General features: G+C 36.9%; 1 protein-coding gene, 1 long non-coding RNA gene and 1 pseudogene across 5 annotated transcripts; all 3 read left to right on the top strand.

The window, feature by feature from the left end:
* Positions 1–1,792: 1,792 nt before the first annotated feature.
* On the top strand, positions 1,793–5,287 carry LOC113315783. 4 transcript variants are annotated; one of them, XR_003342959.1, is made up of 3 exons: positions 1,793–2,001; positions 3,094–3,586; positions 4,030–5,287. It is a non-coding gene; the product is annotated as an uncharacterized LOC113315783 (long non-coding RNA). The 4 variants fall into 4 exon arrangements; XR_003342960.1 differs by having other exon boundaries at positions 3,344–3,586; XR_003342958.1 differs by lacking the exon at positions 1,793–2,001 and having other exon boundaries at positions 2,012–3,183; positions 3,344–3,586.
* Positions 5,288–5,915: 628 nt separating this feature from the next.
* On the top strand, positions 5,916–7,156 carry LOC113336672 (annotated as a pseudogene).
* Positions 7,157–21,250: 14,094 nt separating this feature from the next.
* Positions 21,251–22,168, top strand: LOC113336683 (transcription initiation factor IIB-2-like). The gene has a single exon (XM_026582330.1). The coding sequence runs from the start codon at positions 21,251–21,253 to the stop codon at positions 22,166–22,168; it is 918 nt and encodes a 305-aa protein (XP_026438115.1).
* Positions 22,169–22,426: the final 258 nt, after the last annotated feature.

The following is a 22,426-nucleotide window of genomic DNA, read 5'->3' on the forward strand; positions in this document are numbered from 1 at the left end:
ACTCTTGTGACACTTTCTTGTAATGGGCGTATTGCACGCCGCACACTGTAAACCGCCAGACCAATACCTTGATGAGCATCCCCCATTTTGTGACATGTTTTGATGTCTCGAGTGTTTTCATTGGAAAACGTGTAACATGTTGCTATGTGCGACAAGTTAAGATAGAGAGCCTTGTCGGTTCAATGACGACCTTCGACGGCCGAGATTTTGCATCTCAGGAGGAAGGGTAGCCGTTGATCGCGGCTACCTTCCGTTTGGCGGCTAGTGGCGTGGCCGTGGTGCTGGCATGGATTGCGCATGCCTTTGGTGTGGCTAAATTAGGGTTTGACACAAACCGTGGAATTTGGCATTGCGGCCAAAAGTTTCCACAGGCTTGGTGGCGAACTTGTACGGCTGAGATCCGCACTAGCGCGTCTGGCATGCGCGTCTGGCAAGCGCGTCTGGCATGCACGTCTGGCAAGCGCGTCTGGTAAGCGCGTCTGGCATGTGCAGTATGCACGTGCGGCATGCTGGCGTTTTTTGGGAAGCTAGCGCGTTTTTGGGAAGCTGGCGTGTTTTGGGAAGCCAACTTAGTATGACGACCTTTTTGAGACCGTGGCAGGTTTGAAGGGACTTGATTGGTCGACGGGAAGAGGGCCGGCATGCTAGGGCGCGACCGCACTTTTAGCGCGCTGTGGCGGATTTGGTTGCCTAGCTTGTTTAAGCATGGTTTCGACCAAGGGGGTCCAGTATACTGCGCGGGGCGCGAAACCCTAATTTGCAAATTAGCTGGGTTTATGAGTTCTTTGCGAGTTATCACAATAATTAGCTGGATTTTGTTTGCTGCAACACAAAATCTTTATCTACAGAATGCAGTGTGCTTTCTGTCTGAGCATTTCGTGCAATGGCCTTAACTTTGGTACTTAGAGGTTCATGCTACTCCGCTGCGAGTGAACATAAATCCGTCATGCCATACCGATTAAGGGTTCTGCTGGGGAACATAGCACAGGAAAGTACTCAGTGAGTCTCGTATTGGCGAGGTGCCGAAAGTTACAGAGTGTTATGGATAAAAGTGTATTGAGCGACTCAATAAATATGTCGGTGAAGAGGTTATTACTCGCATCACCACTTCCTTGCAGAGTGACGTCACATTTGATGTAAGGTTTTACGATTTTAACCCTAAGCTAAAAACCACCATCAACAACCGCGGTGTAGCGTTTGGTTGGCTTCAGCTAATGAGAAATAGCCGCCTATGATCAGTCGGGAGGAGATCCTGAAATGTATTAGAGCATCTCCAACAGTGGCTGCTAAAAATCCTACGTGGAGTTTTTATTTAGATCCTTATTTATGGGGTTTTATATATGTGGGAAAAATAACAATGGTTTGCTCATGTACCATCTCCAATGGTGAAGGGTCTTATTTTTAAGATTAGTTTTTTGGATAAATAATAAAAGTGATTTCTTTTTTTCTATTGATTTAGAAAAATTTATTTGAAAATAATAATTAAAAAAGTTGTTAAATTGATGACATGGAGGTCATTCTCAAGATCTAGACTTTCTATAAGACCTTCTTATTTATTTTCACACCCTTCCTTTTTCGTAGGACCTACTATTGGAGATGAATTTATAGAAAATAGGGGTGTAAAACTCTATTTGTCATGAAAAATAAATAATTTCACTCTCTACTGAGATGCTCTTATTACGAGACTTTAGTTTTTCACCAAACCAAATACAGTAAAAGAGTAAAAATGAAAAAAAAAACTGTTATAAAAAGAATACGATTTTTTGTCATAGAAACTTCTCCGAAACTCTCCTCCTATTTACAGTGAAGAAGAGAGAAGAGAGGAGGAGAAAAAACGCACAGAAGTTAGAGAGAAGAAGTTATTGAGAGTCCTGAGACTGAGAGAGAACATTTATTCATTTATTTAGAAGCCCTTATCCTTTCTTCTCATCCCACTTATCCATTATGTAAAAAGGTTTGGAAACAAATTTTTATTTTCTCTCAACAACGTGGATAAATGAGGTGAGAAAAAGGATAATATAAAAGATCGGGTTTCTTTAATTGTTGGAAATATTTTGTGGTTCTTTCCAGTTTGATGTTGATTAAGTTTATGTATGTAGAAATATACGCGGTGGGTGATTTTTAATTCTGTATTTTGATAACTTGAATTACTTAAATTTTGAATTTTAGGGTTTCTGAAATGTTGTGTAAGTTGCCTTAAATCTTTGGTTCTGATATTGATTAGACTCATGAATTTGTGATGTAACTAATGTATTGCCAAAGTTTGCTGGTTTTATGAGAAAATGGTAGTGTGGGTTCTATTAGGATTGCATTTTCTAGGTCACCTGGTCTGTGTATTTCGACCTCATTCTTTCAGAATAGATAGCATTGATGTCTTTTGGGGTCATGGGTTGTGCACCTTGACCAATTATGTCTGTTCGTAGGTGGGAAACTAGGTTTAACAAGGCATTTACGATTGAAACTAGAAATGAATAGGCAATTTCTCAAGGATTTAGAAATGTGTACGTTATGCCTGATATTGAAATCTGCTACTGTAGAATGAAAATTCTGCTAATATTGGTATGTTCAAGTTGACTTATTTGTTTACTTGATGAATTTTACATTGTCATCAGTACCTGTTTCGTTGGAGCAGGCAGAATCCGCGACAAAATGTTTTGTTCAAGAAACTACTACTGTCTGTGAGGCTCAATTGCTTCTTTGTCTTTTTTGTATATGCTATGTTGGTAGTTTAGTTGTTTATTGCTTATATCCGACTAGGCAGTGGAATCTTGCCCAGTTGGTAAAAGAGAACTTTTGCTTAACTACTGAGGTAAATATTAAAATTTAGCCGGCTAGGAAATTAGTTGTCTTGCGATTATCTTGATATGGTTTGTTTGGTAGGATGGTGAGCAAGGACATTTACCAGTGTTGATTTTGAGCTTGAAAGAAAGTGAGCAGAAGGCCAGCGATTGTATTTTTGCATAACACAAACAAATGCAAGAAGTGGTTACGACTGTTACTAGAAATAAAGGATTCTCAACTTTTGTTGCTCATGGCTCTCATATATGTTTATTACCTAAGGAGTATTAAATACATTATGTTTTGTTTTATCAGGCATATGCTTCACGAGGAAATATATCTCTTACTATTTATTTCCAATGCCATGGTGATCAAAGCTAAAAAATTTGATTGACATGCAGAGATGTATTGTTTCTATCACCTTATATATTCTTCTTTTGTCAGTTCTAAACGAAAATGACTTTTGTGCGCAATCATGATTCTTCTTTTTTCTTGTTACTCCAACGACCCTATTCTCAAAGTAATAACTTTGGTTATCTTTTCCTGTTTCGTGGTTCAAATGCAGGCTCTTGTACAAGGGAAAAGGGTGATACAGGGTGCTTCATATTTGATACGGTTATTCCAGTTTTGTGTTAGTTTCACATTTGTTCCAGAGCTGGGGGTTCAAATCAAGCTTGCGTTACCTTCTTCTCTGCCAAGTACAGGAATGTTATGGCAGGTTTGGTTTCAGGTAAAATCGGGCAGAGATTTTCACAAAGAGAAGATACTGATACCAGCAGGATAGGAATTACTGGTGAATCACTTTGAGGTCTGTTCTTTCTAATATATAGAGCTTTTTCAGTTTTTGTAGATTTTGCATGCACTGTATGAGTATTCTGACCGAAGAGGCTATTCTGTCATGGACAATTGAGAAACTGGGTGCAGATACTTTCATGTCGGCCACATCTTTTTATAAACTCGCATAACATTTAAAATCTTAGGCAACAGAACTTATATAAAAACTGCATCCAAGAAATCAAAGGGAAATCTGCAAAGGCACAAGTTTTAATCACCAGAAGAGAATGGATAGCTTAAGGAGATAGTCACGCCTCTGCCAAACAAAAACCTCTCACATCTCACGGAAAATGACACGTCGTGCTAGTCTTTTTCATTTTTTGATTCATGTTATATTCACAGCTGAAAACGTCTTTTTTCCCATTTATATTGAATCCTAGTTATAGACTTGATTTAATGTCTTATGTGGTTGTGCAGTGGTTGAAAGAGGCAGAGGAAGAAGATTGTAGATTTTCTGGTAGCAGATTGAGTGCACACGCAACAGCTGACATAACATTTCCACCACACCGTTGGATCGTTTGGCATTCATCTCAAACTTCGCCCTGTTCCTCCTTCAGGTTGACCATCATCAAATTTGGTTTTATCTCCTGAAGGAAAATGGTAGATGCTCCCACCTTTTCCCATGCCAGCACCACCATAGCCTCTGTCAGAACAAAGTAAGTATCTGTGAGGGTAAATTGAGCCACAGTAAGGACCAACACGTCTTCCTAGAATTCTCATTCTACCACCGGTTGATTTGACATCAAGTCGAAGTGGTGTCGCATCTTCAACTGTCAAGGTTTCACCAAGTTTATGTACATTTATAGCCAGAGCTTTGGGGAAATCTCGGGAATCAAAAAATTCGATGAGAGCAATCCCCTGGGGAACACTAGTGCAAAGAAGCGTTGGAATGTGCATCCACAAGATCTTTGCGCAAGTTGAGAAAATCTCTTCAAGGGAGCTCCGGACCTGGTTTATTCCTAAAGAAGTATCAAAACCTCGGATAAATATGGTTTCACGAGCAAAGCCGATTTCAACAGGACGGCCAACAAGTATTTGCCATTCAACTCAACTGCCTTCTTTGCAGCTTCTTCAGTTGCAAACTCAGCATGGCAATTTCCCCTGAATTCTCCATTTTGACGTAAAGAGAAACGCACATCAAGAACTTCCCCAGCATGTTTAAAGAACTCAATCACATCAGATTTAGTAGTGGAAGATGATAAGTTCTTGGCAACAAGTGTTTGGATGCTCCAGTGCTTTCCAACAGAGGGCCAACTACAATTTCCCGGTTACCCAAGTATTGGCCATCCAACTCTAATGCCTTGTTTGCAGCTTCTTTAGTTGCAAACTCAATTCAGCAGGTACCTCGATCCTTGAAGCATGCATCAACAACTTCCCCAGTCTGTTTAAAGAACTCAAATCACGTCAGATTTTTTTCATGAAAAAGGATATGCTCCTAGCAACAACTGTTTTAGATTCTCCAGTGCTTTGCACTTGAGGTGCAGGATAGGTCATTAGCTCATCCCTGGACTCTTTTGTTTTTGGCTGAAGCACCTCCCTGTGTTTGGTTTCTTGCTACATGGTACTATCCAATTCCTGTTGTCAGAATCCTTAGGAGACGAATCGTTTCCATTGTTAAACTATTGGATCTTCTTGTTCTTTTTAGCATCTGCTGCTACCTTCTTTTTCTTCTTTAGCTTCAGCTTTATTTCGGTTTCTTCCTCAGCAGCATTCCTCTTGTTACCAGCTCTTTTATTTCCTGGGTTAACAACAGGTGAAGCAGCTGCAGCATCAACAGCTACAACATATGATCTTGTGCTGGATGTACTCATTCCGGCAAAACAAATTTTGATCAATAGGTTTTAAACACTGTGTATTTAGTAGATCCTTTTTTAGTGGACTTTCTTTTAAGTGTTTCAGATTCAAAATTCACTTTGAAATAAAATTACGGGATGAAAACACTAATTTCAAAATTCTGAAACTCAGACCCTGTACAGATTTTGGGGTTCTACACTGAATAAGGCTTATAACACTCGAGAGGAACTAATTACAGCTTATAGAAGGCTTGACAAGAACATTTGATTGCGAAATGCAATAAGGATTATGACTGCAATTAGTGCAAAACTTGCACCTACAGCATGAAGCAACAAACCAGGGATAAGTTCGGAATTTTATCGTCTTCGGCGGCAGCAGGAAAGCCCTTTAACAAGCCCAATAGTTTGACCGGTTACCCCGGTATGTCCAAAGATCACCACCGACCTAGTTTCCTCTACAAATACAATTAGGGTCGGGTCTCACCAAATCACTTCACTTTTCATTTCTCTTCTCCCCTTCTTTCATATTCCACTGAACCCTAAGCGACGCCCCCAAAACCCAAGAAGGCGAAAAATCAAATCAAAAATCAAAATTTATCTGCCCGACTTGATTCATTGATTGATTCATGGAGCAAACATATTGTTCAGATTGCAAAGGATTTACAGCGGTAGTATCTGACCATTCCGCCGGAGATGCAATCTGTTCTGAGTGTGGTCTTGTATTAGAAGCCTACTCAATCGACGAAACATCAGAATGGAGAACATTTGCTAATGAATCAGCTGATAATGATCCTCATCGTGTTGGAGAGAAATCAAATCCTCTTCTTACGAACAGTGGTTTAACTACACAGATTTCCATGCCGGCTGGTGGTGCCAATCGCTCTTCCATTGGGCGTTTTCGTAATATTAGTACGCCTGATCCTGATAGGAGCCTTATTGAGGCGTTCAAGGCGATTGGGGTTATGTCAGAGAGGTTGGGGCTGGTTTCGACTATAAAGGATTTGGCTAATGAGATTTATAAGAAGATGGAGGATGTGAAGGGCAGTAAAGGGCGGAATAAGGAAGCATTGATGGCTGCCTGTTTGTATACTGCTTGCAAGAGACTAGAGAAGCCGAGAACTATGAAAGAGATTCATTCCGTTGCGAATGGTGCGACTAGGAAGGAAATTGGACGGGCAAAATTGGATATTAGTAAACATCTGGAGGACAGTAGAGATGAGGGGTGTACAAAGCCTGTTGAATTTGTGAAGCGTTTTTGTTCTAATCTTGGTATGAGTAGTAAAGCTTCGAAAGCTGCTCAAGAAGCGGTTGATAAGACTGCAGATTGTGATATTAGGAGGAATCCTATAACGGTTGCCGCATCGATTATTTACATGATAGCTCAATTGTCTGAGGAGAGAAGACATATTCCAGATGTTTCTGATGCAACTGGAGTTGCACAAGGCACTATTAGGAGTTCTTATAAGGAAATTTATCCTCTTGCTGCGAAATTGGTACCAGCTTGGTATGCTAGTGAGGAGGACCTCAAGAGGAAGTTGTGGAGTCCTTGAAAAGAATGGAAACAAAATCCCCCATTCATGACTGCAATTGCTGCAAAACTTGCACTCGACTTGTCCCTGCTGCTGCTGTATTATTGTAGAAAGATGAGATATACCTCAATTTTGAAGCATTTATAGGCACATTATCTGAATTTTACCAATTTCTTATAGCCTTTCAGTCTGAGATTTTATCTCGGTCGTTTATGCTTTCCATTTCTTATTTCGTGGGAACCTTGAAATACAATGTCAGAAATCTTTTTCTCCATATGGTGCATCACATCTTATCTGACTGTGTTGTCCAAGTTGTCATGAAAGTGCATCAGACACCCTTGGATGTTACTGTTCCATCTTCTGGAATAAGGGGTATGCATTTGTTGTTGACCTTAAGCCAAATGGGATCCTTGGGGTTGGATTATGTTGGCCCGGCCAGACTCCATAGATGCACAGTAGTGCCAAAGATTTTAGCACTTGCCTGCAAAATGGAAGGATATGAAATTTGAGGTCTCCAAGTTAGTCAATGAACCCATGACAGGCAGACTCTTGTGTTGCTGCTGAAACTACATTCCTTGGTTTTAGTTGTAAGTTGTAACCTCATTTGAGAAACTGTGCCGCTACAAAATTTCCCCAAGTTTATAGGATAGAGAATTTGGAGGAAAAACGCAAACAAAACGCATGACAGATTTGGCAACTCAAGACTAAGTACACTACTATTAACAGTGTCCATGGTAAGAAAAAATGTAATGACAAAATTGTTACAGGGTTTATTTGCCGGACTACCCGTAGGATCAAGCACACACAGATTAGTTGATCGTTCTGTTGAGTTTACCTCAGTTAAGCAAGCACATTTTTTGATGGCGAATGATATAGCTAATCCTCAAAGTGAAGATGACATTGCCTGATGATGGTTGTCTCGTTACGTTTTGAGGAGTAAAATTAACTTCTCATGGATTGTTATTCTTTTTACCCCTAATTGACACTGGGTCATATCCAGTTGACCAAAAGTCAGCTTTCCCCCTAGTCAGCTTTAGCTTTCCTAATAACAAAAATCTTTAATATGTCTCTCGGTAAACCGGGTCACTCTGAAAAAATAAAAACCCCTTACCTAACCCGTAATTTTTTAAAATGGCAAGGCCACCCCTTCTTAATTAGGACTAATCTTATTTAATTAGGGATTAATAATACTTTTATTATTATTGTTTTTTGAGCATAATAAGATATCTTTAGAATGTTCTTTAGTTTAGGAATATTTTAGAAGTTATGGATTTTTTTAAAAATAGAATACATAGCAGGCAAGCGAGCAACAACTTGCGTCGTAAGCCCTTTTTTAATTTGCAAAACATATCTTTTTAAAAATAAACTCTCTCGAACCAGGAATCATGACAATACCGTGCATGACTTTCTGAACTCTCTTGAAAAGTCCAACCGCTTCTGGAGCCAAATAACCAAAAGTATCAAAAGCAAAGGGATAAAAGCATGTCCATTATCAACACATGCTTTGTCATGCTTCGATATCTTACCTGAGGCAGCCTTAAGAGCTGCTTGTCCCACTGTAAAAGCGCCATGCCCAATACCTACTAATGGAGAGACCCTAGTAAGGTCAACACATGTGTGTTTTCCATTAGCCCATCCAAAAATGAGAACATCTTCTAGTCTGAGTGTAGATCTCCCCTCAAGTGGGCCTGTCAAAAAATTGACAACAACTTATTTCTTTGCTGAAATACCGACTCTCCATAATACATCGTATAAAGTATCTCTCACATGATCATGTCTATATTTGAACCCATGATCTACCTTACAATAAACTACATGTTCTCATATGAGTCCAAACATCCTATGATATATATAGGCAGGACATCGTGAATTTGAAGGGTATTGAGGGATCATTAACCTGTATTTAAGAATGGACCGGTGCTCTAAGGGGGTCATATTTTGTCTAAGGCCCTCAATCGGAATAGCAAGGAGAAAATCCTGGGCATGTGTTGCTTGCAGGCAACCAAAAACCGCTTTCTGTCTATCCGATAACTCGTGAACTCTATTCGTATCCTTAACCACTTTACCAAAAAGAGCATTCATCATGATACTTTGTCCTTTAAGGGGAACGGTGTCTTTATTGGTAAAGCTACGAAAGTCAAAATCAGGAAGAGTTACTTGTAATGTCTTCAAAGCCTTATTAAACTTGTCATCCATGTCTTCTACTCCACTACTCCTAAGTATGTGATCCTGTAACCCCCAAGATTGCGTACGCGATGCAAGGAAGGTATATTGTGATGCTTCCTTAGCAGTGTGTAAGCCCATGCCTCCATATCTAATAGGTAACGTGGATAGCCTCCACTGTAGATCTCCAAAGAACGGACTCCCACAAACCACAATGCCCTCTATCACCTCTCTCAAACCTCTATCAAAAATATCAACAGCTTCCACAATGTATTCCAGATGGCAAATACGAAGCCAAAAACGCAACTTTGAGATACCCATACATGCACGTAGGAGTAACAGTTCACTCTGAGGATCGCGTAGCTTGGATAAAAGCTGCATCAAATTCACTTCCTTTTCTGCTCTCCTAATGAAAAGTCCCTTCACAACCCATCATCAAGGATGACTGCACCACCCAAAAGTTTGACCCCATTTTTTGGTCTTGAGATTTCAGCGGGAAACATTCCATCACTTCCCCTTCGTCTATCACAAGAGGGTCTGAAAATTTTTGTTTTCTTAATATTCAATATAAACTCTAGTGTAGTGCAGGTCCTTCTATATGGACGAAGGTAAGTGCTTTTACCACTCCTGCAGTTTCACCATTAAATATCTTTCCAGACTTGCGTGAAAAATTGTTAAGGTACTCAATTACGTCAACACTAAATATTTTCATTGCTTCAAAAAAAACAAATTAAATATTTTCATGAAAAATTGTCATGGTTTATAAATTTGTATTAAGGTCATGGTCTATAAATTTGAACTATGACAATTTTAATTTTCAATCTTTGTTTTAGAATTATTGAGGCGCCATGGTTAAAATTTATAAAGATGATGACTGTAATTGGAAATTGTGCATGCCCGTTTTGTTACAAAATTGGTAAGAATCGTCATAGTTGAAATTTAAGACTATGACGACGCAACACGTAGCCTAAAATTTTAAATAGAGTCGTTGTGGTCTAAGAATTTATACCATGCGACTTAAAAGAGTCATTATATATGGGCTATAAATTTGAACAGTTGACGACTAATCACGTTTAGTTTTAACATTTAAAAAAGTCGTTGGATTAAAATTTAGGATGATAAGGCCAGTAATAGTATCCAGGGACGGAGCTGTGTATAACATAGGGTGGCGGTCGCCTCCCCTAAATTTTTGCAAATTCCCATTGATAGTAGTTAAATTCCTTAGTTTTAGGGAGAAAATCAAGCATCCGCCCCCCTAAAATTAATTATCAACTATATAGATGGATACTTGGAGATTTTTTCCAAGTTTGTTAAGAACATGGCGGCTATACGAGGAAAGGGTTACGCGAAAGTTTGAGCTGTTACCACTTACAGTTTTCTTAACCTAACACGTATTTGGGATGTGGCTTATTATTCACTTACACACGTGTTTTGTATTTTTATCTAAGAGGAAAAAAAGAACTAACTAACAAATAAAGCCCTGCAACTTTTATTTTATCTAATGCGATCAAAAAAGTTATTTGATTGATTTTTTATTGATTAAGTACTGTCTGAATTAAGTAGGATTGATTTGGGGAAAGTATAATTGATTGATTTTTCTTGATTTGGAGAAAATATTATTGTTTTTATTTGAAACTGTATAAGAACTAATCCAATTTTTTCATATCCAATTTTTTTATAGGTGCAAAAACAAATCTAATTGTTCCATACATATGGGGTGTCAACGGTTCCAGGTCTTTCCGGGTATCACTAGATCCGGACCCGGACCCTACTTATAAAAGTCGGTTCCGGTTCCTAACGGTTCCGAGTCCAGTTTCTAAACTTGTGGACCCAGAACCGGATCCGTTTAAATACACGGGTACCCGTCGGTTCCGGGTACCCATTGGGTCTAAAGAAAACTATTTAAAAAATCTCAAAAACTTAATATATTTCTCTTTTTAGCTTGGATTTAAGTAATTTTTATAAAAAATTATTATTATTTCTTATGAATGTACTAAATAAAGATTAAATGTAAGAGAAAAAATTTAAATGAGTAAAATATCAAAGCTAAAACTAGAAAAAATACTTATAATTTTGCTAAAAACATGAATAAAAGAATGAATAAACGGGTACCCGATACCCGCGGGTACCCGTTTGGACCCGTTTAAATTCGGGTCCAATCGGGTAATTACCCGACAGGTTCTAAGTAGCTAATGGGTCCAACTTTAGGACCCGGAACCGGACCCTAATATACCGGATCCGGTTCCGGATCCGATAATGGGTACCCATTGACAGCCCTAGTCCGACTCATGGGGATACAGATGAAAGTGTATCTAAAAAGGTGAGAGTCTGTATGATGGTTTAGTTCTGTATTTTCATTGGGGAGGGGTCGGCTCACAGAGCTCAAATGACAGAGCTCTTACAGACTCCCACAGACAATGGATCGAAATTTCGAACGACTGAGATTAAAAGGAAAGTACGCGGGTTTTGGTAGTGATCCACGACGCGGTTAAACTTTCAATGTTTCGACTTTCTTTCTCTTTTTGCGTCAGATGGATTTAGTTTTCGGTTCATCCTCTCTTAGTTATCCTTTTACAGTTACTTATCTGCAACAAAAAAAAAGGTTAAATCCATTCGATAGATGAAATCCTTGATTTCTTTTACTGCAGAAAAGTCTTGGATCTGTTAGCGGAGGAGGAGATAGAGAATGACAGTCGAAAGTTTACGACATACAATCCGTGTTTGTTATCATTTCATCTTAGCCATTCAACGTGATAAAAATCAACGGTCCCTCCGGTTTGTGATAAAGTCTGTGAAACTAAGGCTGTCAGCCGATCCCGCCCCATTTTCATTTACGTTTATATGCTTATTATGGATTATTGAAGAACAGTTGACAGTTTTTACCATTTACTTCGTAGTAAAATGGGTCATGAATTTCTTGGAGACTCTTTGGTTGTGCATATTGAAAAAGAAATTGCAAGGAAGTTTAGCATTGATTCAATTATTGATGATTTTTGAGACTTAAAAGAAAGTTAAATATCTTTGGTTGAATAAAAAAATGTAATGGTTTACGTAAAAAAAAATTTTGGCTTCGTCCCCTTGCACAAAAATCTTGGCTCCGTCCTTGATAGTATCCATACAAGCCTATTTTTATTCTAAAATTGGTAAAGATCGCCATGTTTGAAATTTAAGACCACAAAGATTATTTTTTTCAACTAGAATCTACAAGAGCTACAATTAGGACAACCGTAAAATTCTTTTTTTAATAAAAATATATACAAAGAAATTATCAAAACAATTTTTAACAAATTAACATATATACTAAAACATAAAATAGGATAATTAAAATAAATAGATAAATAGGATGACACATATCACAATTTTAGGAGGTGAGGTAATCGCACAAAACATTTTGCTTTTCGTAACAAAATTTCTACTTCGAAATCCAAAATCTTATTAGTCAGAAAATCTTTATAATTCGCTTTCGGATCGTCTACCTATTAAAAATTACATATCAAAATAAAAAATTTGTAAATCTGAAAAAAGATTTATAAATTTTGGCATGGAAAAGAAATACTACGTAAAGGAAAACCATCTAGCAATGGCTTCAACACCTTGGTGTATGCTTCCTTCATATTTTTGAGTATATCACTCTTCAATTTTAAATTTTGGGATAGCTTCTGAATCTGCTCTTCCTCTTTCTCAATCAAGACCGAGGTAGGGACTGCATCAGTTGCTGCCAGGTGCTCCCCGACACAATCAATTTGTTGTCACAGCCGTGCCATGTTAAACTCACAGTTCTTCAATCTTACCACCGATTTTTCCCATCCTCTGAGCAGTTCATTACTAACGATATTCATGGTCATGGTAACGATTACAACTATTACTGGTAGTAAGCCAGTTATGTATGTCGCCAATCTAGGACAATGTGCATACCTCTTTAACTTAACTGTGTGGGCATAATTTTCTCGTACTTGATTTTACAGCTTAATGAAGTCATGGCACACTGAATCCCCAAACATGTTTATGTCACAGACGGATTTTCTTGAAGTGACACCCAAGGGGAACACCTGCATTAGGATACTTAACAGACACGATTGCTTCAAATTCAGACTCTACCCTCCCAACTTCTGGAATACTGCTATAACCTAGAATTTCAAATTAAGCACTCACAATGACGCTAAGAGTGATATGCTCGTGACTCTGTATTTTGGGATGAATGTTATGTTCTCTTTTCATTGGCGAATTTGATGCATGTCGTCTGTGCGCAAATTAAATCGGGTATTTCCCACTAATAATAATAAGTGATATAATTGCAGTAAGGATCGTTCTCACTGTATCCAAGTAGGGGATAAATTAACTAATAATGTAAAGATAATAAATAAAATAAATAAAGATTGAGATCAAGATGAGAAAATACTGGTCGGAGGCTTTGTAACACCCCGTGTGTTTAGCATCGCGCATATGCAAAGATGCGCCATGGCATGAGATGAAGCTTCATCTCAAGCTCCCTTACGCGTAAAGAGGAACATTGTCATAGAACCAATATGACGCCAAGTAAGGCGTATTGCAAAGATTTATTGGTCAAGGGAGATATATTGGCCAAGACTCAATCTCGCACCAAAGGTGCTTCAGGCCAGTTGGGTGGCTGGCCTAGAACAAAATAGCGCCACAATGGCGCATTACACATGTCATTGACATATGGTTAATATGCAACATGCCAAAGCATGCTGTCCTTGGAAATGTACAACCATCACGGATGTACATTGGAGTGGCCTATGAGCCAAATCCGGAAATACAACCTTCACGGCCCTTTACTGGACATGGCTCAAGAAATGTTCAGCCATCATGGATGGACATTGGAACTGGCTTGGGAGCCAGAACTGAACGTACAACCATCACGATCGTACATTTTATTTGGCAAGGGTAGTAATGTGCAGCAATCACGGCCTTGGGACTTGGTAAAGTCATTTTCCTCTCCTAATTTAAGTTGTAGAAATGTCTTTAAAAAATATATAGGTATGAGTAGTTGGTTGAAGGTGCATATGCGGACCATGCACCAAGTAAGCTTCATAACTTAGCCGAAAGAGTATAAAAGATGCTTATCCTAATTTATAGATGCGTAGCATTTCCAATGGAGCATATTAAGCATGGACATCACTATGCCATACCATGGACCAAATATGCATCACTTGGATGCATTTTGACGGAACGACCTAGACAGACTAGGACATTACCATTATTGCTTGGACATGGCGTTGTAAACGAGTTTTCTTAGGTTTATAACTTCTTTTAGACCAGAAAGAAATGTGCCCTTGAATTTCTAAAGCCATACTAGTTGCAGTTTTAGATTGATCTTCAAAAACTCTATTGCATATTTCTTTCCAAATAAACCACATCTTACTAAGAATTAATTATATTTTTTTTTAAGGTTGTTTAACCAATCTTTGCAAGGGTCTAAAAACTTACTAGAGTTATCTAGATTTAAAGAAATAGGATTAGGTGCTGAGTTCCATATAACATAAGGACGGTGAAATAAAATATGCTCAGTTGTTTCAATTTATATTCCACACATGGTACAATGAGGGTCAACCTCTTTTACTTTCAGAACAGTTTAGAGTTTGTAGAAAAAGCATTTTGTAAGCATTTCCATAAAAATAACGTAATTCTTTGAGAGATATCTAACTTCCATATAGATTTTCCATAAAGATCAGGCAAGGATAGACTGACAATATCAGATCCAGTTTCATTCAATTTATCATGCAGGGATTTTACTCTATATTCCCCTGATCTGGTTAGAGTCCATCTAAGTTGATTTTTTTTTAGAGTTTGGTCCTTATCTTTGAAAAGATACATGTTACTAATTTTATGAGGAATATTAGCAAGGAAGATTGAGTTAATTAGAGAGATATTCCAAAAACAAGTATCGGGATTGATTAAGTATGAAACCAAAGTTAAGTATTTATTATTCTAATTACCTTGGTTGGCTAAGGTGTTAATTAGTCCAGGTATCTATTTATCATGTCAGATACTTATATTTTGTCTATTTCCAATTTTTCATATTGTATTTGTGAATAAGTTCAAGCCCTCGAATAATGCAACTCCAAGTCCACGAGCAATTTGATGTGGGTTTAGTTCAAAGAGGCGATTTAGATCTAAAATATTTGGAACCCATAGGGCCTCCGGTTCTTTAGCTAATATCCAATCCACCTTTGCTAGCATTGCAAAATAAAAATTACGAGCATCCCTAAAACATAAAGCTCCTTTCTGAATTGGTTTATAAAGATCAACCAGGATTTTGGATAGTAACACTTTCCTCCTGAGTCTTCCCCTCATCAAAAACCTCTTTGGATTTCTTTAATTTTGTTGGTTATATGTTTTGGGAGAATAAAACAACTCATTTGGTAAGATGAAATGCAGGACAAAACAACTCTGTTTAAAACTGATCTACTAGGTTGATAATTAGATTCCATTCTTTCAAGGATTGGAGCGAATGTTTTTATATTTGATCTCTCCATGAAAAAAGGAGCTCCTAAATAAGGATCTCTAAGATTAATATGTTTTTGTTTCCAGCAAATTGGACATCATTCTCTGGTGTTTTTGTTCCACTTTTTCACTAAAAAGCACTCCTGTTTTTTCAAAATTAATAAGTTGACCAGAGACGTTCCTAAAATTTGATATTTTATCTAATAAATTCCCACGCTTTACTTGATAAGATTTGACAAACAACAGACAATAATCTGCAAAGAAGAGATGAGAATTGGGTCACTTTTATGAGTTATCTCAACCCCGTGTAAAACTTTTTTGTTTTCCTGAAAAAGGCATTTCCATACATATGATAAATAAGTATGGGTAAAGTGGACATCCTTCGCGTAGACCTCTAAAAGGTTTGAAAAGTTCACCTGGTGTTCCATTTAGAAAAACAGAGATGGTTGTTGTGGAAATACATTGCTTTATGAGTAGGCAAACATCCTTATTAAAGCCAAAGGTTTTCAAAACAGAAAGAAGGAAGTTCTAATTTACTCTATCAAAATATTTAGACATATCAATATTTATCCCTAAACCTTCGGTTCTAGCTTTTTTCTTCTTAAAAGAATGAAAAATTTCATGGGCCACTATTATATTACCAGATATCTGTATAGAGGGGTGAAAAGCAGATCGAAAAGGTGAGATTATTTTTTCTAGAAAAGGTTTAATTCTATTAGCTAAATTTTTTGTAATCACTTTATAAACTGTGTTGCAAATCCCTATAGGCCTGAACTGACTAGGATTTCTTGGTTGTTTTATTTTCGGTGTCAAGAAAAGATAAGTTTTATTTATTTCAGAACACACTATCTTGTTTACGAAAAAATTTGAACTGTAGATGTAACTTGTGATCCCATTGTTTCCTAGTTATGAAAGAATAAACTAACGGGAAAATCATAAGGACAAGGAGACTTATTAGGTTTCATGTTTTTTTAGGACTAAGAAGATTTATTTTCTTATTGGCAGAATTAGAATACTTGAATTATCAATAAAGGAAATGACTGGTGAATATTATTGAAGATAAGAGCATTTGTAGAATGTTCAGTCATGTTTTCAATAAAAAGTACTTCAAAATAGATAGTTAGAATTTTGCTGATCTCGCTTATATTTCTAGTAACTACATTCTGATCATTTAACATACTTTATATGTTATTCCATTTTCGTTTTCTCGGAGTAATTTTGTAGAATTATTTTGTGTTTCTTTCTCCTAACTCAATTATATTATCCCTAGATTGTTGTTTAGCTATTGCTTTTTGAGTGTCATAAAGGGATTCTAGTTCCAGTAATTTCTCTCATACTCTTTTCTGTTGATATTTTGTTGGTCTACTTGCCTTTAATCTTTCAATTTCTTTTAGAAGCCTATTTTATTTTCTTAGCAGGGTAAACAAAAATATTCTTTTTCCAATCAAGCAAGTTTACTCAAAAAGATTTCAAATTCAAAATTAGACTTTTAGAAGCATCTTCTTCAGTTGAGTTTTTCCAAGTTTCTTTTATTATTTGAGTGCAAGAACTTTCTTTTAACCAAGTATCTTAAAACTTAAAAACCCAATCTAATTTAGCAACTTTATTATCTATATTAAGAAGAATAGGGAAATGATCTGATCCAATAGCTACTAGATGAGTCAGGGAAGCATTAGAGAATTGTGAATGCCAATTAACATTGATGACAACTCTATCAAGTCTGTCTTGAATATTTTGACTACCTTGTCTTTATGGTTTTCCCAAATATAATCATATTCAGAGAATCCTAAATCATATAGACCAGCTCTTTAAAGTATTTTATAGTATAATACTCACTGTTTGATTTGTTAAAAGGAAAACCTCCTTTCTTCTCAGATTGATTAAATAAAATCTCTTATCAGAACCCAATGCATATTTCTAAGATTAATTTGGACACTTATCTCTTCTGGGAAGTCCCAAGCTATGTTTCTTCTTAAGGAATAAGGGATGCCATAAAAACAAGATAAAGCCCATTGTTTGGTGTCAAAAGCAATGGTTACAATTATATTAATCATATTAGTATTCCATTGAAATATTCCCAAATGGAAGCCATCACTCCAAGCCACAACTGATCCACCTTCTATGCATATATGATCCACTATGTGATAATTAATAAAAGATGATTATAGAGATTTAACCAAGCATCTCTGATTTTTTGTTTCAGAGAGGAAAATAACTTCAGGCTTTTCATTACTGATAAGACTTTTTAAATGATTGTCAGTTAGTGGGTTTTTACATTCCTGAACATTCCAGACAAGGATTTTCATTTTAATTAGTTATATTGGAGACTTAAGATTTTCAAACAAGCTAGGGATGTAGAACTAAAGTTTCCTCTATTGTGCAAACTACAATCCTAACAGAAAAACCTAGAATACAAATTGAACCAAATAAACAAATAAAACTCTGAAATTTAAAGATCGATTATGCATATATAACTTAAACGAGTCTAAATTGTAAGTAAATTATTAATTAGAGACAGGATAGATGAAGTACTGCAACCTGATTCTAAATTGCGTTAATCAGTAGAAGTGTTATGAAATAGTGTAATAAAATGAGAAATTCAGTAATAATTATCTATATAGGATCAGTTTTAAGTGAAGTACTTGGGTTTTCTCCTTTTGGTTCGAAGGATGAGAGATGGTAATGGAATTGAGAGATATGATTCTTCTTATTTGTCTTGTTCTTGCAGATTAGAGCCATATTTATCGATCGATAGAAACTTGCGATCTTTTACAGAGATAGTGCAAAGATTATTCGAAGATGACGAAGAAGGAAAATCACGTATTGAAATTTTGAAAGATGATTTTTGCCGTGATATTGGGGTTTTAAAAGATGACGCAATACAATCAGAATTAATTGAAGACAATGGTGAAACAATAGAATAGATTAAAGGCGAGGCAAAGGAGATTCAAAATGGGGATTCGAAAGAATCTCTAGCATTCTCATAAGGTGAGAAATGAGAGCTTTCTACCGGAAATTGAAGATGTAATCTCTAATCTAGGCTGAACCGGATTAGAGATATCTTGAAGTAAATCAGAACCAAGTATAAGTAATGATTCAGAAGCTCTTGCCGATTCCAAAACTCGTTGAGTTTCTGAGTTAGCAGATTGGTAGGAATCAGACGCAGACATAGACAAGGGTATAAAATTTTCAGGAATGTTAAAAGGGAAAGTCTTTTCCCCTAAGACTGAGTTAGATGCTTGAGGCCTATCTTCATCTATAAAAACAGGGTTCAGAACTTCGTACGAATCATGACTAACTCGTATAGGATTTTCCGAGATGATTGGATAGGAGTGTCCAAACAAATCATTAAAAGTCTCAGGCACCGCTGATAAACTGAGATAGGATTCAACTAGGACTGAAACTCCATGATTATCAAAGTTTTCCTTAGGATTCTAAATCTTAACAAGTACGTCGTTTAGCCAGAAAGTATCGTCCCCTGGATATGAAGATGCAACTGATATATCGTATATATCTTCTAAAGGACAACCTTGCAGAATAGCACAACTATTGAAAGGAGACAATAATTACAGAATTTTGAAGGAAATTAATAGAGTTGAAGTGAATTTTTGTAACTGGGTAATTCCCAGCTTTCAATAGTAGCGTGTCTATAAAAGGTTATTTTATATTGATCCAGGACTCTGGGTAGACAATCAGATGTTGATACTTCACTAGTTGTCCACACTCTTTGCACTTGCCCTAATTTGCTTGCAATCAGACCTAGCATTTCACGACCTCAGTGTTTATGCTTTGCATTAGAAATACTAGACCATAAGGGTATTTTTTTTAACTGGATTGGTTGAAATATTCATTCCTTGATGTGTTGTTGCTGCTAAGATGTTTCCAAAAAGGTACCATGGTCCATTGAGAGATATCCAAGTGAAGTCTTCTTTACAACGAAAAAAGATAGTAAAGAGGTTGGGTCTACTCCACTTCTATTATTTGAAAACCAATGTTCTCTCCCCAAGGCACTCCTTTAACCTCCCGGACTTAAGAATATTAGTAGAAACAATTCTAGCTAAAATACTATTTTTTCCTAATACCAAAATTGAATGCTATTTTTTCCTAATACCAAAATGAAGTTTGGAGGAGTTGGTAATAATCGTGCATTACTATGATTAGCATATATCCTTGACTGATGTTTGTCCTTCGTATATTTCACTACTTTTGAAACCGAGCTATATATACCATGAAGCAGCAACGAATCAGAGGGTCCAGGATTTATCGAGCATTCGAGCTTGGCGGCCGAAACCCGTTAAACTTTTTGGAACCAATCGTTCTTTCCTCTTTCACAAGAGGCCAAAGTTCCTAAAAAGCGTTTGACCGTAAAAAGAGGAGTTTCTAGGAAACGACTGACCTAGAGTTTTGTCTATAAATACAAATATTAGGGCCTCACAAAATCACTTTTCATTGTTTTTGAAACCTATTTTGAGGCATACTCATCCATTATATTATCTAGGGTGGGTTTATAAGGGGTGTCTAAAGGTAGTGTAATTACCTATATATCCCTAAATAATTTCGATTTGTCATAGTTCCCTTATCCTCAAAAATCTAAAATTAAAAATCAAAATAAACTTTAAACTTAAACATCTAGGACTCCAATTCAGTAAAGAAATTAATCAAACAAAGGAAACACGAATCGAAGTGAGTGATGTTGGAATGCGAAATCCAAATCTCAATTGCTCTTAGATGTATTTTAGAATGTATGCATAACAAACCCATGTTGTTTTTGATTGATTTTATTTTGTTTGATCGGTAGAATATGATTTCAAAGATGAAATTAGGGTTTTCAGAAGATCAGTTCGGCTGATCTTGCAGTATCAATTTTGAGCCGAACTTAGTGTATGATTTACAAAAACACTACGTTCAGCTAGTGCGACTTTACAATATTTCCAGCCGAACCTCAATTTTCCAGCCGAACCTCAATTTTTCAAGTCGAACCTAGTGGATGATTCAGTTTCTGAGTGAAGTTCGGCTGATAACTTTTGAGTCGAACCTCTGTTTTTTTGAAATTATACATAGGTTCGGCTGACAAGTTATCAGCCGAACCTAGGTATAATTTCAAAAAAATAGAGGTTCGACTCAAAAGTTATCAACCGAACTGTTCATCTGATCAGCAGATCTGGGTTTTAAAAATTCAATTTTTTGGCAGATTCAACTTATAAAAGGAAATTAAACCTCGATAGAAGTTTACCTCTGATTTGAATCACACATTTTGGTCACTTCTAATCACTAAAATCTCAAAAGTCAAAACCCAAGCTTTTTTTCTTCACTTCTTCTTCTTCCTCTCAAAAATCCCAACTCTCTCACATAAATTTGATTTTTCTACTAATTCACCACTAATAATTTAATGTTTAATCAATCCTTAAAATTCATAATTAATCAATTCTAATAATAATCATTTACACTAATTATATAAGGGTAGTTATGCCATTATCAAAAATGGTGGATGAGGGGTGATGTTGTTTTTTATTTAGTGACCCTATTTTGGCATTATCTAGTATGCCTCGAAAAAATCTAGTATGCCTCGAAATAGGTTTCTTGTTTTTCCCTTTCTTTCCCATTCCTCTCGACCCTAGGCGACCGCCCACAAAAATCAAAACATCTGCTTCTTCTGTAGTCCAAATCAGAAACTTGATAGATTTTATAATGGAGGATACTTTTTTCTCCGACTGTAAAAGAAATACAGCGGTAGTATTTGACCATTCCGCCGGAGATACAATCTGTTCCGAGTGTGGCCTTGTATTAGAAGCCCACTCGATTGATGAAACATCTGAATGGAGAACATTTGCTAATGAAACAACTGAGAATGATCCTCACCGTGTTGGAGAGAAATCAAAACATCTTCTTACTAATAGCGGCTTAACCACAATGATTTCCATGCCGAATGGTGGTGCGAATCGCTCTTCTACTGCCCGTTTCCGTAATATTAATACGCCTGATCCTGATAGGGGCCTTATCGAGGCGTTTAAGACTATTGGGGTGATGGCTGAGAGGTTAGGGCTTGTTACGACTATAAAGGATTTGGCTAATGAGATTTATAAGAAGATGGATGATGCCAAGGCTACTAGAGGGAGGAATAAGGAAGCATTGATGGCTGCTTGCTTGTTTACTGCTTGTAGCCAACTAGGACCGAGAACGATGAAGGAGATCCATTCCGTGATGAGTGGCGGTGTGACTCGGAAGGAAATTGGACGTGCCAAATTGGATATTAGTAAACATCTGGAAGGAGTTCCGGATGTGACTACAAGACCTGTTGATTTTATTAGGCGTTTTGGTTCCAATCTTGGTATGAGTAATAAAGCTGTGATAGCTGCTGAAGAAGCAGTTGAAAGGACTGCAGATTGTGATATTAGGAGGAATTCTCTAACGGTTGCTGCGTCCATTATTTACATGATAGCTCAATTGTCGGATGAGAAAAAACTGATTCGAGAGGTTGCTGATGTAACTGGTGTTGCACAAGGCACTCTTAAGAATTCTTACAAGGATATTTACCCTCATGTGGCAAAACTGGTACCAGCTTGGTATGCTAATGAGGAGGACCTCAAGAAGTTGCCTAGCCCTTAAAAGAAAACGGTCATGACTGAAAATTGGTGAGAAACTTGCACTTGATAGATCATGTCTCCGCTGCGGTAGAAATATGAGATGCCTAGATTTTATTATCTTGGTCTTTTGTGCTTTACATCTTGCATTTCATCTGAAATACAATGTCTGAATTTTTGTCCATATGGTCAAAAATTAAGGATTTTACTATCAACTGAGAACAAGTAAGTCTTAATATACCTGATTTAATAACACCATGCTTATGCATACGGCATACCCTCT

Source organism: Papaver somniferum, chromosome 1 (genome assembly GCF_003573695.1).
Source record: "Papaver somniferum cultivar HN1 chromosome 1, ASM357369v1, whole genome shotgun sequence".
Taxonomy (NCBI): Eukaryota; Viridiplantae; Streptophyta; class Magnoliopsida; order Ranunculales; family Papaveraceae; genus Papaver; species Papaver somniferum.

Excerpts from the sequence above, each read along its gene's own strand:
- LOC113336683 (XM_026582330.1), top strand. The coding sequence starts at position 21,251 with ATGGAGGATACTTTTTTCTCCGACTGTAAAAGAAATACAGCGGTAGTA.